The 15864-nt window shown below is 38.5% G+C and overlaps 1 protein-coding gene across 1 annotated transcript in view; it reads left to right on the top strand.

Moving 5' to 3' along the window:
- The window catches only part of grin2ca (glutamate receptor, ionotropic, N-methyl D-aspartate 2Ca), a 67439-nt gene extending 57259 nt beyond the window's left edge, over positions 1 to 10180 (top strand). Inside the window, exons 7-13 of the mRNA XM_016447365.1 lie at positions 20 to 173; positions 1371 to 1496; positions 2825 to 3054; positions 5833 to 5993; positions 6092 to 6279; positions 6354 to 6586; positions 7985 to 10180. Of these exons, the coding sequence (XP_016302851.1) occupies positions 20 to 173; positions 1371 to 1496; positions 2825 to 3054; positions 5833 to 5993; positions 6092 to 6279; positions 6354 to 6586; positions 7985 to 9574 (2682 nt within the window). The 3' untranslated portion in view covers positions 9575 to 10180. The remainder of the gene's footprint in view (positions 1 to 19; positions 174 to 1370; positions 1497 to 2824; positions 3055 to 5832; positions 5994 to 6091; positions 6280 to 6353; positions 6587 to 7984) is intronic.
- Positions 10181 to 15864: the final 5684 nt, after the last annotated feature.

Consider the following 15864-nt stretch of genomic DNA (forward strand, 5'->3'; position numbering starts at 1 on the left):
TATGCATCTTTCTTCTCAGGTGTTTTATAAGCGAGCGGACATGGCCATTGGCTCTCTGACCATAAATGAGGAGCGCTCTGAGATCATTGACTTCTCTGTGCCGTTTGTGGAGACTGGCATCAGTGTGATGGTGGCCAGAAGCAATGGAACTGTATCTCCATCAGCCTTCCTGGGTAAGAAATACTACTGTAAAATGACCTAAAGTTAACACTATTAATGAACTGAACCACACTGTATGACATTTTACAGTGATTTTACAGTATTCAGAAACATAGGACTTACTGAAAAATGGCACAGCTGGTCATGTTTTTACAGCTAAAGCATATAGCAGATGTGAAAGTGGAGCAAACAGTACTCTGTGTATGTACAGTATAACTGAAATTAAATGGAGCTTTACAGTAATAATCACTAATTTGCCCTTTGATCCCTTACGGTACGTTACTGTTGCTAACTCAAATAGGCTTTTCAATACATCCCATAAGAATTAACTAAAGTTTGCCATGCTGAATGGTGTTATTTTTATTATAATATGCACATAAAGTGCTAATATTCTTAAGGGGGCTGGAATGAATTGTGACATTAGAAGGGTTTTTTAATCTGCCAAAGAAACAGAAATTACGCAGAAATCACACAGTAATGTGATTAAAAATGAGAACAGCTGAAGGTTTGAATCTAAAACGGTGTTTATTAATATTTATAATTAGATATTTTTATATTTTCACTTTTCATTTTAATTGTAGTGTAAATTCTATTCATTTTGTTTTTCAAATCTTTATTAGTTTTTTTACTTTGTCTTTTACAATTATTTCGCTTTAATTTATTTTTTATTTTGATTTAGTCATTTTAGTATTTCTACTTTTACTTGCCAAGGCAACATTAACACTACTAATTTTTCATATAATATTTATATTTTATCAGTATTAGTTAATAACAGTGACATATTTTTGGTTTGCAGTGGTTCTTAACCGACTATAGCAGTGTTGGTTTGTGAATCTTAAATCCTATGTTGACACTATTTCACTGATGTGGTCAGTTAGCCATCCCATAAATCCTTTTGCACATTTTTTCTATAATACTGCAAACAATAAACTTTCCCAGAACCCAGAATTCATAGAAAAATACAATAGCATACTGTCATTTCATAAAACAAGATGTAGTTATAAATATTTGCAGTGCAGTCTTACTCGTGTGTGAGAGCGAAACCAGTGTTTCGCTTGTTTAATGGCATATGAATTGTGTTGACTTTAATTTGCACCTCATTTTGCACGTATACAAAATTAAAAAGGTTTTGCAGTCCTACTAGAATAAAAAGCGTGTCATTCGGGAATAACGTCATTTGCTTTATCTGTGTTTGTCTCTCTCTCTTCCAGAGCCCTACAGCCCAGCGGTGTGGGTGATGATGTTTGTCATGTGTCTTACAGTCGTGGCGGTGACTGTGTTCGTGTTTGAATACTTCAGTCCTGTGGGCTACAACCGCAGCCTGGTCAGTGCCAAAGGTCAGTGTTCACCGCCTCTGCTAACTCTTCAGGAACTGTGACAGATGTCAGAAACAGTGGCAACCTGAAACTTCATCATACGTGACAGGTTTGACAGAACATAAGCTAGGAGAAAAGATAATTCATGTAATTAGAGGTGCATCAGAGGCTATGCTTTCATAGCTCAAGTAAATTAATTGCGCTCTAGTTTATGTTTAACTATCTCATTTTGTTTTTCATAAAATTATTTTGGAGAAGTAAAAATAGACACAAATTAGATAACTGACATACAGTAAGAGCTGAGAGTTAGAGATCAATTAGTTTTGGAAGAACTTGATGAGAAATGTTTGAGTTCATTTTGAGAAATCTGAGTGCAGACTGGAAGGTGTCTCTAGAGGAGACACATGAGATTACTAAGGCGTTTTTGTCAGAAGAAACATCCTAGGAGCATTTACTTTATATTTAATCAAGAATACAAATAAAGAAGCAACTGAGATCTCATTTGGGATCTTTCTCCTATCTATCTGAACAACAAAAATCTAAATATATGTCTCACAGAACTCTCAAAATACAGCATATCTCATTTATAAATGAAAGATGTGCTATTACAGTAATAATACAGTATTACTGTATTATTCAAATAAATAGCTATTATTATTCACCTGAGTAATTTGAATGAAATTATAAAAATAAATGTATGCATTTATTAAAAAATAATAATAAATGCATATAACTTATTTGAGTGTTATTATATCTAAAATTAAATATCAATTGAATTTAATAGTTTGTACTCTGTTGATAATTGGTACCTTTAATATTATAGTACTGTGCAGTAATAGGGCTCCCTGTATAGCTTACATCATTAGATATTTTGGTAAAACTGTAGTATAGGGACCAATTCTCAGTATTAAGTAGTTGCTTATTAGCATGCCTATTATTAACATATTGGCTGTTTATTAGTACTAATAATAAAGCACATATTGTGCATGACCATATTCTACATTCCTAATTCTACCAATACCTAAACTTAACAACTACCTTACTAACTATTAAAATTAGGAGTTTATTGAGGAAAAAGTCGTAGTTAAAGTTTGTTAAAGGCAAGAATTGGACCTTAAAATAAAGTGTGACTGGAAATTTTAATTTTTATTGAGTTTATTTAAAGACAAAGCAACAAGTAAACCACTATTTACTAGAAAGAAAAAAAGAAGCAATTTCCATGTTTTTCCCCATTGCTGTACCAAAAATGTACCAAACCGTAACTTCAAAAACGATTATTTATAAAAATAAATTTACAACCGAGAGTAATGGCAAAAAAACCTGAACAACTTTAATATTCTCTATTTTAGATCCGGGTGGTCCGACGTTCACCATTGGGAAGTCGGTCTGGCTGCTGTGGGGGATCGTCTTCAACAACTCAGTGCCCATTGAAAACCCCAAAGGCACCACCAGTAAGATCATGGTGCTGGTGTGGGCTTTCTTTGCTGTGATCTTCCTGGCCAGCTACACGGCCAACCTGGCAGCCTTCATGATCCAGGAGCAGTACATCGACACTGTTTCTGGACTGAGTGACAAGAAGGTAAGAGTTGCCAGCGTCTCTCTTAGCCAAATAGCCATTCTAGGGCATGAGTTTTAATTAAAGCCGTCACTCTGTGGAACTACAAGAGGCATCTATGCTGATAATATATATGGATATGTACACTTTCATGATGAAATAATGTGATTAGAGTACTAATCACTAATTTGTGTCATTTCAATAAGACGTTTATGGACAATTTGAAGCATTAAAACTGTTTTAATTACTGGCATCATGACAAAGTACTTAGAGGTGCAAGTATGATGCCAAAGGTTCTTTTTTTATATATATATATCTTTTCATATGCTGGTGTTCATCATCCATTCAATCATGTACTGTAAGCTGGGTATTGTTTCAGCCATACTCATGACTGGTAAAAAATAATCAAGGATTGTTTTTAGTTGTAAGGATTTTGTTGCTTCAGCATTTTGAAATGTGTCTAATTGCATGTTAGCCTAAGCTGCCTAGTTATATATTTATCTTATTTAGATAACTCTGTGACACTGTTTTAATCAGTTGTGTAGGAACACATCAAGGTGAAGTGATTTACAATGATACTGAAAGCTGTTATAGCTGACGAGCTTCAGATGGAAACTGTTAAAGAGCAATTTTGAAGACAAAGTGAGACTTCAAGCCACAAGACTGTCATTAAAGAGCCACACCAGGGAATTAGACACTGACAGCAAGATGTTTTTGAATGCATTTGAATTCAGGAGTGTGCCTGGGAGGCATTACACAAAGAACGAAATGCCTGAAGGGGCAAAATAGCCAGAGGGCAAGAATATCACGCAGTGATCTGACTGCTGCTTCAAACTGTGTAAACTTGCTTAGCTGCAGTTTAGTGCACTTGTATTTGTAGCAACATTTTTTTATTTATATACTACATTGTTGCCGTATTTTTACCGCAACAAACATAAAGATGATAAAACTAATTTAATTTAAAAAATGTAGTAAAATAAGAACAACAAAGAAATATTTTTGAAAGTTATTTGTTCCAAGTAGCAAAACAAAATCTGTAAAATAATGTAATGTAATGAAAAATAATAAATATAAAAACAATTTTATTTATTAATTATTTTGCATTATTGTATTAAAATAATATTAAAATGGAGTGGACATTATATTAATCAAATATGCTAAGTTACCTCAGGCTTTATATATATAGTATCTTCTGTTGCTTCTGAAGGGCAGTACTAAATAAAATATGATATTTAGGCTAAATAAGAAAAATTTACACATCTTCACAAAAGTTTACACCCCTGGCTCTTAATGCATTATTTTTCCTTCTTGAGCATCAGTGAGCGTTTGAACTTTTTGTAATAGTAGCGTACAAGTCCCTCAGTTGAGATGGATCTCAAAATCATACAGTCATTGTTGGAAAGGGTTCAAATACAGAAAAGATGCTGGAAAACCGAAGAATTTGTGGGCCTTGAAGGATTTTTCTGAAGAACAGCAGGCAGTTTAACTGTTCAGGACAAACAAGGAACTCATGAACAACCATCACTAAAAAACAAAACAAAAAAAAACACACAACACAGTATTAAGAATCATCTTTTGAATGGGGTCATTTTTATAAATGTAACTATTATTTTCTCTTGTGGACTATTTGTAACCATCTTTTATGTGAAATATCTTATTCAGGTCAGTACTAAATAAACAATAACATGCATTTTGTATGATCCCTCTTATTTTGGTAAAATAATTAACATTTTGCAGATACTGAAAAGTGTATGTAAATATATACATGTAATATTATATATTAGGTCAATTACATGGATGCATCACTTTCAACAGGTGTGTCAAAACGAGTGCAGATACATAAATACCTAGAAGGAATTTTCTGCTCTACATTACTTTTTCTTAGTTAGCAGTAAACTTTTGGTGTGGTCAGGGCCACGGGACAGATGAAGGACAACGCTTATGCTGTCAGACGACAGCAAACACACTTAGAATGAGGCATTCACTGGCACTGGAGTCCGTCACATTAGCTCAGTCGTAATACAATCACGTCCACTCGTTCCTTAGAGACTGTTCTCCTTCATTCACACCAGCAAGGTTACCTACATTACAGCACAATTATTCATGGCTTGAGTTCTGAAGTGCTGTCTTAGTGGCAATATTACATTTATTTGATATTACATTAACGGCACTTAATGAACATGGCCAGAATCATGTAAAAACTAAATGAGGAGAAATTTAGCAAGGGAAAAGTAATACTGAAAATCCTCGGATGTTTGGTCAGACGGCTGAGATAATTTCTCGTCTTTGTGAGGACAATCTGAGGTTCAAATGTTAGAATTTAAACAGAGCTGAGAATTAATTGACTGAGAAGCACTTGGGGCTTGAGACAGAAAAGAGCATTGATGACCCAGTGGCTTTGGTCCGAGTGTTATCACTGCAGCCATTTTTTTCCTTCCTGAGGATTAATTTCAGTCTTATTCTCACTTGGAATTAGATTGTATTTAATGTGGCATTTGCAGATACAGAATCGTGAGAATCCTTGGATGAGGGCGAAGACGAAGGCTGAACCTAGAATAAATTCCCATACAGAAATCTAGCTTAAAGAAAAATCAATCACACTTTCCAGCAGCGTAGCATTCCCAGCCAAAAGCCATTACTGGCGTATCTAGTGGTCCTGGAATCTATTAAAATGCATTAATCCTTAACCAAGTAACTCATCCAGGGATCTATTTTTACCACTTCTTTAGCACACACTTGGACTGTACGTTGTTCACAAAGTTAAATTTAAACATGCTAACTTGTTGAAATCCTACCTTTCAGTTCCAGAAACCGCAAGACCAATATCCTCCGTTCCGGTTTGGGACCGTGCCCAATGGCAGCACAGAACGAAACATAAGAAGCAATTATCCCGAAATGCATTCCCACATGGTTAAGTACAACCAGAAAGGTGTGGAGGATGCGCTCAACAGCCTCAAAACTGGGTGTGTTTACTGTAATTGTCTCTTGAATCTTTGAAACAAATCTGTCCGCAGTGTATTATCTTTTCCGCTAACATGTATCGTTTCTTTACTGCTAACAGGAAGCTGGATGCCTTCATATACGATGCAGCTGTGCTTAACTACATGGCCGGTAAAGATGAAGGGTGTAAATTGGTGACAATCGGTAGTGGGAAGGTATTTGCAACAACAGGCTACGGTATCGCCCTTCAGAAAGAATCTCGCTGGAAGCGCCCCATAGACCTCGCTCTTCTCCAGTTCCTTGCTGATGGTAACTTCAGAAACTTACTTTTGCTAGAGGAGCTCTGATTCGTGAGTCTGACGGAAATGTATTATGTATTACAGGTGATACTCAGAAGCTCCAGACAGTGTGGCTCACTGGTATCTGCCGTAACGAGAAGAAGGAGGTGATGAGCTCTAAGCTTGACATTGACAACATGGCCGGAGTGTTTTACATGCTTCTAGTGGCCATGGGTCTCAGTCTGCTGGTCTTTGCCTGGGAACATCTACTGTACTGGAAGCTACGGCATTCTGTCCGCAAGTCTGAGCGCTTGGACTTCCTGCTGGCCATTAGCAGGGTAAATTTTATATCGTCAATATTCTGAAATGAATTTCACTTTTAATCTTTGGTGTTAACAAATTGTTGTGCTTAGAACAAGGTCACAAATCCATAAATCCATAATGCAAAGTAACTAATTCAAAATGATGCATTTGCAATCAGCTCTTTTTTTTATTTTTTTTATTTTTTTTTACCAAAGCAACTTGTAAAAACATGCATGTAGCAAAATATATCAACAAGAACAGAGTGCAAATGAGAATTGTACAAAGAAGGTTTAAACATACCTTAGCAGAGACTTTAGAAACACAAACATGTGGTGAAATTGATGTTCAGGGGAACTCTAGCCAGTTAACGAGAACAAAAAGTCAAGGGAAAAGCTGTTAAAATTAAATTAGGGTCTTAGGGTTATGGGCATAGCTGTCAAAGTCCATTTTAAGTACATTCTCAAGCTTAACACACTTGAAGACCTTATTTAAAGGTGGAATATTACAAATGCATAGGCAGCTGCTTTTCTATTGGCTAATTACAGCCACTTCAGAGATAACTATAATGCTGATAAACAGAGAATCTTATCAGTCACTGACAGTTCTCCAGGTAATTAACCACCCGTAAAATCAGCTAATAGAATTTTGATGTGGTAAAAGTGCGTATGACTTTAATTCATCTAGGTCATTGCAGCAAAATGATAGCAAATCAATTTTGTGAGACCTCTGCCATTCATTACTGTACTTTGTTTTCCAGTATTTAAGACATTTTACAGTCAAAACAATAGGTACAGTATAGGGATGCACATCTCCATAATAACTGAACCCATCTTGATATATAGCCAATGATACGATACTTTAAAGATACATATGAAGCAGCTACCGATGCGATGCAATACAATACAATTCACCCCTATTATGAAGCAGTGCGATGCATCATCACAATACGATGTGATGGGGAAAAAAATGCTATGCAATTCAATATGGTACAGATGGTTCGCTTTTATTTTTGGTTCATTGTAATTATTTGGTGGAAGATGCAGCTCTACCTCTGCCATGTAGATCTATATTCTACTCTCAGGACACGTATTACATATAAAATAGTTGTCTCAAATTATTGGTCACTTTCTAAATAATAAAAGTTTAGCGCATCTACTAATAATTATATATTCATAAATCTGTTTTTACTGGTGCAAATATGTTAGAAACGATGCATCGTGATACAAATGCCAACTTGTAACCGATGCACACTTTTTTAACTTTTATGCCAATGCACCGATGCGAATTGGTGAATCTTACCATTCCTAATACAGTAGCTTTTAAGTAGATTGATTTTACTATATTGTGAGGTGAGAACTCTAATTCTGTTTGCCATGGCACATAGAACTTTTAGGTGGATGCCAGCCTCATTTTTCCATATTTCTTTCCTGAAGGGAATCTACAGCTGCTTCAATGGTGTGGAGGACACAGACCGTAGAGGGAACATGCAGAGCCCAGATGTCACCACCAGTTACACTCAGGCCAACATGCTGAAGATGCTCCAAACCGCTAAGGACATTGTCTCATCTGCAAGAGTTGAAAACTCCCTGGACAATGCCACAAAGACCATCGAGAACTGGAGTCGACGTGATCCAGAGGCAGCCAGACCTAGCCTTCCTACCTGCCTCATAGGGACGGACTTCAGCCATAGCCGCCTGCCCTGCATCGCCAGTGTAACGGACAACCACTCACTGTACCCTCAAAACATGGATAGCACCACACAGCACTTGCTGGAGAAGCCTCACATGGGAACACGGCCTACCTCGCTGCGCTACACTCTTCCCGCACGCACCAGCCACCACCACATCTACGAACGAACACTACCCATATCTAGCCTCAGCAGTCCTCATATCGCCATGAGAGACCCACCACCTCCCACAGCCCCGAAACCCCACGTGTACGTGGACCAGTCTTGTCACCACCCTACCTCTCGCTACGTCTCTTACCATGACTTTCAGGTACCAGACATCTTTGTGGAACACCAGGAACCTTCGGGAAGCCATAAACAATACATGGCAGGTCTGGGTCGCAAAAAGAGGTCCCACAGCTACGTAGCAGCATCTCCGGAAACTTGCCGAAGGGACGACTACGATGTTCCCCAGTCTTGTCTGGCTGAGCTCAAAAGCAACCACCTTGTGGAAAACCATTCCCATACCACACCCTGCATGAGAAGCCACTTCCAGAGACCTGGCTCTAGCTGCAACTCCTGCAAGAAGGTGTATCTAGAAACGGAGATGGATGATGTTCCTCTTCTGGGGAAAGATAAACTGAACCGCCGCGCCTCTTTTCTCAGGGCCACATGGGGTGGTGACAGGATCCGGCAGCTGGATGAGAAGCCCTCCACCTCTGCATCCTCTACCAGTTGCATCAACATGCCCGATCTGTTCCCTCGAGTGGTGGTGACCAATCCCAAGCCTTCGAAGATGTACAGCAGCACTGGTAACAACCTACGCTACAACATGGCTGTGGAGCCAGCCTATCTGGACCCAGCTCACATGGGCTCCTACCCATACAAGACACAGAAGTTCAAGTACTCAAAGTCCATCCGCCTTCCTTCGTACCGGGAGGCAATTCTACAGAACACGGCAGCCCTTCGGCGATCCTCTTCCACACTAGTGCACGGACACTACTCAACATACCTGAACTCTTACACAGACCTGCCGGTGTATTTGGGTCCTCTTCCGCAAGGACCTGCTCACTTCCATGAGCATTCCAAAGACACGTGCCACCTGTTTCCATGCGTCAACCATTGTCCGGAAAATGCCGCCTTGGTTCCCCGGTTAGGCAGCAGACCTGTGTTGTACCAGAGCACTGCTGTTGGAGGCTACGAGGGGGCCAGGCGCTCAAACCAGGAGTCATTGCACACTGTACCGGTCTCTTCCATGCGCAGGGACCGCAGGCAGGTTCTAGTGGCACGGAACGTACACAGTCCCTATGCCCCACGGCCCTGGGGTAGGGTATCTAGTCTGGAGTCAGAGGTTTGAAGGTCTTTGAAGAGATCTCCAGAGACAGTTTACCCCAAACAGTGAGGGAGAAATGCTGGGAACTGCTAAACGAAGTCAAGCAAAAAAGATAAAGGTGGACTACAGGTGGTAATCTCAGTGCAATAATGCCCTCAGACAGCAGGGATGGGACGGGGGAATGTACAAGTGATTACTGTGGAGACTTGTTTCAGTATACTTTAAAAAAAAATAAGAGTTGAAAAAAACAAACTGTTCTTAATCTATTGATAATGATTGTTATTTAAACTGTTTTTAAATGCCATTACACCAGTTACACTCATTCTCTGCAAACAATTGGATGTAGCATGTTTTAAGGCAGCTTTACAACCAAAAGGGTTTGAATTGAAAATCTGTTTTTTATTTATGCCAGGGCATTCAACCATTTTAAATCTGGAGAACCACTGGAGAATTTTATAACATCGCCATACAAAAATGTCTTCCAAGTATTTTCTAAATCCAGGGGTTTGAGAAAGCCATTAATTGTCCAATTTTGTCACTCCACCGATGTAATTCAGATCCGATTTCAGTAATGGTGAAGAATTGATTTGCCATCTGTAGTTCCACAGCAATTTCACTGTTTAATAAATGATGGGATGGCCTTGGGGCCAAATTAAAAGAACTGCTGTCTTTGTGTCTTCTACAAAAAAAAAACCAAGTAGAGTGAAAACGATTAATCAAACAGCTGCATGGTTAAGTAATTTCTTATCTTGATGCATTGAACCAAACAAGCTGAATGTAAGATCTCACATCTTCTTGCACAGACAGTCTCCCAAAAGGCCTTGTGTTGCCAACATAAGGTGCTTATCAACTGTGAAGTAATGGGGATTTATTTTCGAAATTCAAAAATTATTTCTAGTAAAACAAAGAATAATGTCCTCAGTGATGAATAATCGTGTGGCATACTTTTACAAATCCTCCCTAAGAATGAACCTTTTATAAAACAAGAACTAGCCTTCGAAATGTACAACCTTCTGAAATCTCATGCATTTTGTACTGGTAAGCAATGTTATAGACACTCTCCTTTAATTTTCTTGCTCCCTTAAAGTCCTTGGAAATATACAGTCTAGACAACCAATGTCTACAAAACATTGCATGCATATATACAGTAGCCACATAAATGTATGCCAAGATTATATATGACTAGGACCAAGAATGTTTCATGAATACAATTTCACTCTTCATTCGCTCTACATAGTGGCAAATGTATTACTATTCATACTTGCCAAATGGAAAAACCATTACATTTACAGATTCTGCTGCAGGACTCTTATATATCAGTGCAGGGAATGCATGGACTGCATTAAAAAGGCATACACGGACACATTAAACAGCTGTCTTTTATTTGCTGACCTCCTGTTTTGAAGCAGCCCGTGGGGAAGTCGACGCATGGCGAGTAGGTCAAATGCTGACTCAGCGTGCAGGTTGCATGCTCTAGAGAGCAGTTTAATCCCTCTCACCTTCCTATGTCTTTAAGATGTGATGTGGGTTGCTAACATTCATCTTTCCTGTTGAGCACCGTTGTGGTCTTATTCCTGAGGGCCCCAAGAGGACTGGAAGGGCTCCAGCGCTCCACCTGTAAAGTGCAATGGTCAGTATAATAATGGTTGGATGAATGGGCTGATTGACCCTGGGGAACAGTATGTTTAATCACGCCAATTTAGGATGATGCACATCTGGGCAGTGAGCCAATCAGCAGGGACATGATATCGACCTATAGTGTCCACCCACCTTCATTTAGTACCCTTGAGATGGAACAAGATGGAAAAATGACCACAAGACCCAGGCTCTTGAATGAAGAATGAAACCTTGAACTCTCCTTTCGGCAGTAACAAGGGTAGTTGGGTTGGTGGAGAGAGATAGCACGTGTAACAGTGTCATTCAAAGCTGCTGACAGAAGAAGCTTTTCATTAAGAGAGATTTGGTCTGTGAATGTGTGCAATTAATTTTGCCGGTCATTGTTATCAGAGCAACTTTATCTGCCAACTTCCCAATCACAAGATTTATTGTCTCATCTCAAAAAGAGAATGCAGTTGGCATGCAGAAACAATCTGAGGCTTATCCTCTCATCTCCACACTCCGATCTATGATGGTGTTTGTCTGAGCCACAACATGAATAATTGGAGATTGGCAGACACTAGTCAGATGACTTTGGGGCTCATGAATGTACATGAGTGGAAGAGAAAGGCACGATGATAACTGGGACATGATGGATGGGTCTGTTTCATCAGGTCCTGCGCAGCACCTCTGATGGGCGGAGTTTCAGGGAAGAGTGGGCGTGGCTGAAGAGCAGAAGTTTAAGGTTTTAACGATGACCACTGAAGGAAACAAATGACATCAATATTGAAAGCCCTTCACTGCTGGGATTTATCAAAGCTTGATGACAGTTCTGTTCTTCGGGCGATCAATTTTTAAGCCTATATGAGCTATCATTTTTCATAACCGCACTGAGGTGAAGAATGGTTTCAAGAGGCCTTATTTAATTGTATCTAATAAGAAAGGTGGGATTGTTGACATGGCAGATCATACAATGTCATTAAGGCTGTGATCAATGAATGCTGAATTCTGTTAAACAAAGTGAAACAAAGGAAGATTTTGAGATTGTAGATGGGTACCAGGAACCACTTGGTTAAAAATTAAAAATAATAATTTTGATTATTTTAAAAACTGAAAGGTCTCTTTTTTTAAAGATTAAAGATGAAGTATGTAATTCCCAAACAAAAAAATAGTCCCGCCCCCTACTTGCACCATTTGTTGAGCCAAAACAAACAGAATAAGAGTGTCTTAAACTTTCGTGAGTGGAGAAAGTATTTTAACATTGAAGAAATAACTAACATACCATGCAAAACTCCAATCTCGAAACTTATCAGGTAAAATACTTTCTTTTTTTTTTATTAGACAGCATCTGACAAACTGAATACGCAGTTTGAGCTTCAGTGTCTTCACTGCCATTGGTTCGCATCATAAAATATGGACACGCCCACCTCTCATCAGCAATGCGTATGTTGCCCCAAATCAGAAACTTTATCTGAAAATGAATTACTTCTGGTTGATTTATGGCTGCATATCATCGTCAATGTAAACACACTTTGTTGTACTATACATGTTTCTGAACCGAACCAAGCCAAACAAAACTCCCTTCTCTTTCTTTTTTCTTTTTTCGGGTTTGGTATTTTACTTCTATATATAAGCTTTTTAAGCATCAATACTGAATCTAGGCTATAACAGACAAGCAGACCGTATGAGCCAGACACTATCGCATTAATGCAGATAGTAAAGACCTCATCAACAATCTGCTTGGCATCCACCCAGGTTCCAACAGACCCCGGCTGCAAACTATAAGAACTGCCCTTTCCCCGTGCATTGGCATGAGCCTCGATTTTGTGGGCAGATGCCATGACATCTTGGGGAGCTCATCAGTGTGCACCATGAGTGAGATGGCACATGGGCAGCAAAGCTGGTGTCAATGCAGCGAGCAGGGCAGCAGCAGATTGCGGACCATGATGGCATCTGATCTTCATCATCCATTACTTTACGGGCGTGCAGATGGGTCCGGCTCCCATTGGGAGGTCCCTCTCTGCTGGTCACTCAAATGGACTCTCACATCTCTCATGGGTGGTTAGAGATGAGCTGTTTGGATAATGGATAAAATGGCTCGACAGATTACAGCATGATAACTATTCATGCATTTTGGGAGGAAAATCTGAATGGTGCATGCATGTGAAAAAGTCAGCACAATGCCAGCGTATTGCTATGGATTTGATAAGTTCTGAGCAGTGTTAAAAAATTTTTGTTCAAGTTTTTGTTTTAATCAAAGTCATGGTCAAGCCTTTAAATGTTAGTAATAGCGTCATGTTATATTCAGTCATTTTAGTCGTTGAAATGTTTTAATTGAGTGTAAAATTAAACCAAATGTAAAGATCGTATATACTATTTTAAACAAGCATCAATATTTTACAAAATCAACACGTAAAAACTTGCCTTGTTATGAAGTCTTCAGACTTTAACTGTCCATATTTAAGTGCTACTGTAGCAAAACGATAAATCTTTATCGCCGTTCAGCTTCAACTCACATGAGACAGTTTTCAAAATGACTGACTATAATCATATTTTTTATCATTGGAGAAAAAATAAATCTTTGATGATGAATATTTATGTCAGTAATTTCAAGTTCTATGTCATTTAGTGTGCACCATATGTGTCTTGGAATCGAAAAATCTGAAATTAGAATCAGAACAACACTATTAGATATGGCTTGGTCCGTCCAACGAAGGGACGACTACGATGTTCCCCAGTCTTGTCTGGCTAAGCTCAAAAGCAACCACCTTGTGGAAAACCATTCCCATACCAAGTTCAAGATTTTTTTCAGTCAAGGCCAGTATCACAGTGTGTTATACCAGATTGAGTCATAGCATCTATTTATTAGCATTATACTTCTTTGGGGATAATTCTTTGCTTCTATGACTGGGCAAACTGGCAAAGTGCCATCCAATGAAGCGACACATTGTCGCTTAACCAACAGTTCTACCAATTAAGCACTTGAAGAACTCGTTCTGATGTATTGAATCTGAGAGGTGCCCTAGTGATCTTCTGTCATCTCATCATGTGTTAATTTTATGATACTCCTATATGCCAAGAGCTACACACACACAGTAATTGATATTCTTCATACAGAAAGCAGCTATGAAACAGCATTCCCTGCACATCCTCGCCCTGAATAAATTACCTCACACTCCATAAATTTTCCCAGATGTTAAGAGTCACCTTGAGAATAGCTCTCCGGATCCTATCAGTAGAGGAGGAGTGTGCTAGGAAAGAGAGAGAAATGGCTTGAGGCTTGAGAGAGGCAGTACAAGTCCAGCAGACAACACAAAATGAAGAAAACAAAGATTAGAACTGCATGCTAATGCAAAGCATGTGTGCACATATATTCACAAGCAAGCTGCCAATCTGATGCTTACATTTGATACAATCATTTATTTAAAATATGCATTAAATAGATGAAAATAAATGGCAGATGCTTAAAAAAAAACAGTTCTTAGTCTTAAGACTATCTAGTAACACCTAAAACCATGGAAAATGATCTAAATGTACAAAATAAGCTACTGACATCTGCAGTCAGGGTGGAAACTATCAAATTCTTTCATCTGCCATTATAATGAAATCTCTTTGAATTACATTTAATTTGGGGTTTTTTTCTTAGCAAATAATGATATGTGATAAATTGAGATTAATTTGATTAATTATTCTGCATATGGTGTAATTAAATTGATTACATTATTTAATCAATTGACCGCCCTACTTCACAATAAATCAGTGAAGTCAGTGAGGTCAGAGCAAAGGAGCTTTTCTAATATATCCAAAAATGTCCTCTTCATTTCTCATGCAAATAGAGCATGAACATTTCTTGGCAACACACTGGTACTAATTTATATCATGTCTTCCAGGGTTTGAACTGTCGGCTTATCAGCCCAGACCTTTAGCCAGTGAATCATCACTACACCTCTATGCAGGCTGAAGTTATATGGACTTTAGAGGGTAAATTTATAGGCATACATATTATTTTAAAGAACAGTTCACCCAAAAAAAAAAGAGAATTCTATCATCATTTACTCATCCTCAAGTCGTTCCAAACCAGTATGACTTTCTTTCAGTCTTCTGTGGAATGCAAAATGAGATATTTAGACGAATGTTCACACTACTCGTTATATACAATGAAAGCATATAGTGACCAGGGCTGTTCAAAAAGCACAAGAATAAAATCACCATAAAAGTAGCCTAGTATGTAGTATGCACTGTATGTCAAAGTCATATGATAACAAACTGAGATCGAAGACATTTGTGCGTGTGGACATTGAAACTTGGAGCATCAAGGTTGGCATCAATGTTCTGATTTTTCTTTTAAAATGTTTGTAATCTCCTAGATCTCCAAATTTTACATGGTTTCACTGACAACTATGGGATGCACAACAGTATGACACATTAAACAGATTGTAGCTCTATCCCTCACAGCCTTGTTTTTATCCATGACAAATGAAACATGGTGTCTACTCTGATTAAAGACTATATGGAGCTTCTTCTGACGATTCCCGCTGATGTCAGCATTGATTGATTTCCATTTGCATAACATAAGCATGAAATCTAATTACTGCCCGCTGTTATCATCTCTGAAGTCCACGCTCTCGGAGTTGAAAGCATCGTAGGGTGGGTTCCTGGACACCATTAGCAGAGTGTTACAGGAAACCCTAATGTCCTTATGTGGCACTGATGCCTAA

The sequence above is a fragment of the Sinocyclocheilus anshuiensis genome, unplaced genomic scaffold (genome assembly GCF_001515605.1).
Source record: "Sinocyclocheilus anshuiensis isolate Anshui unplaced genomic scaffold, SAMN03320099.WGS_v1.1 scaffold828, whole genome shotgun sequence".
In the NCBI taxonomy this organism is placed as follows: domain Eukaryota; kingdom Metazoa; phylum Chordata; class Actinopteri; order Cypriniformes; family Cyprinidae; genus Sinocyclocheilus; species Sinocyclocheilus anshuiensis.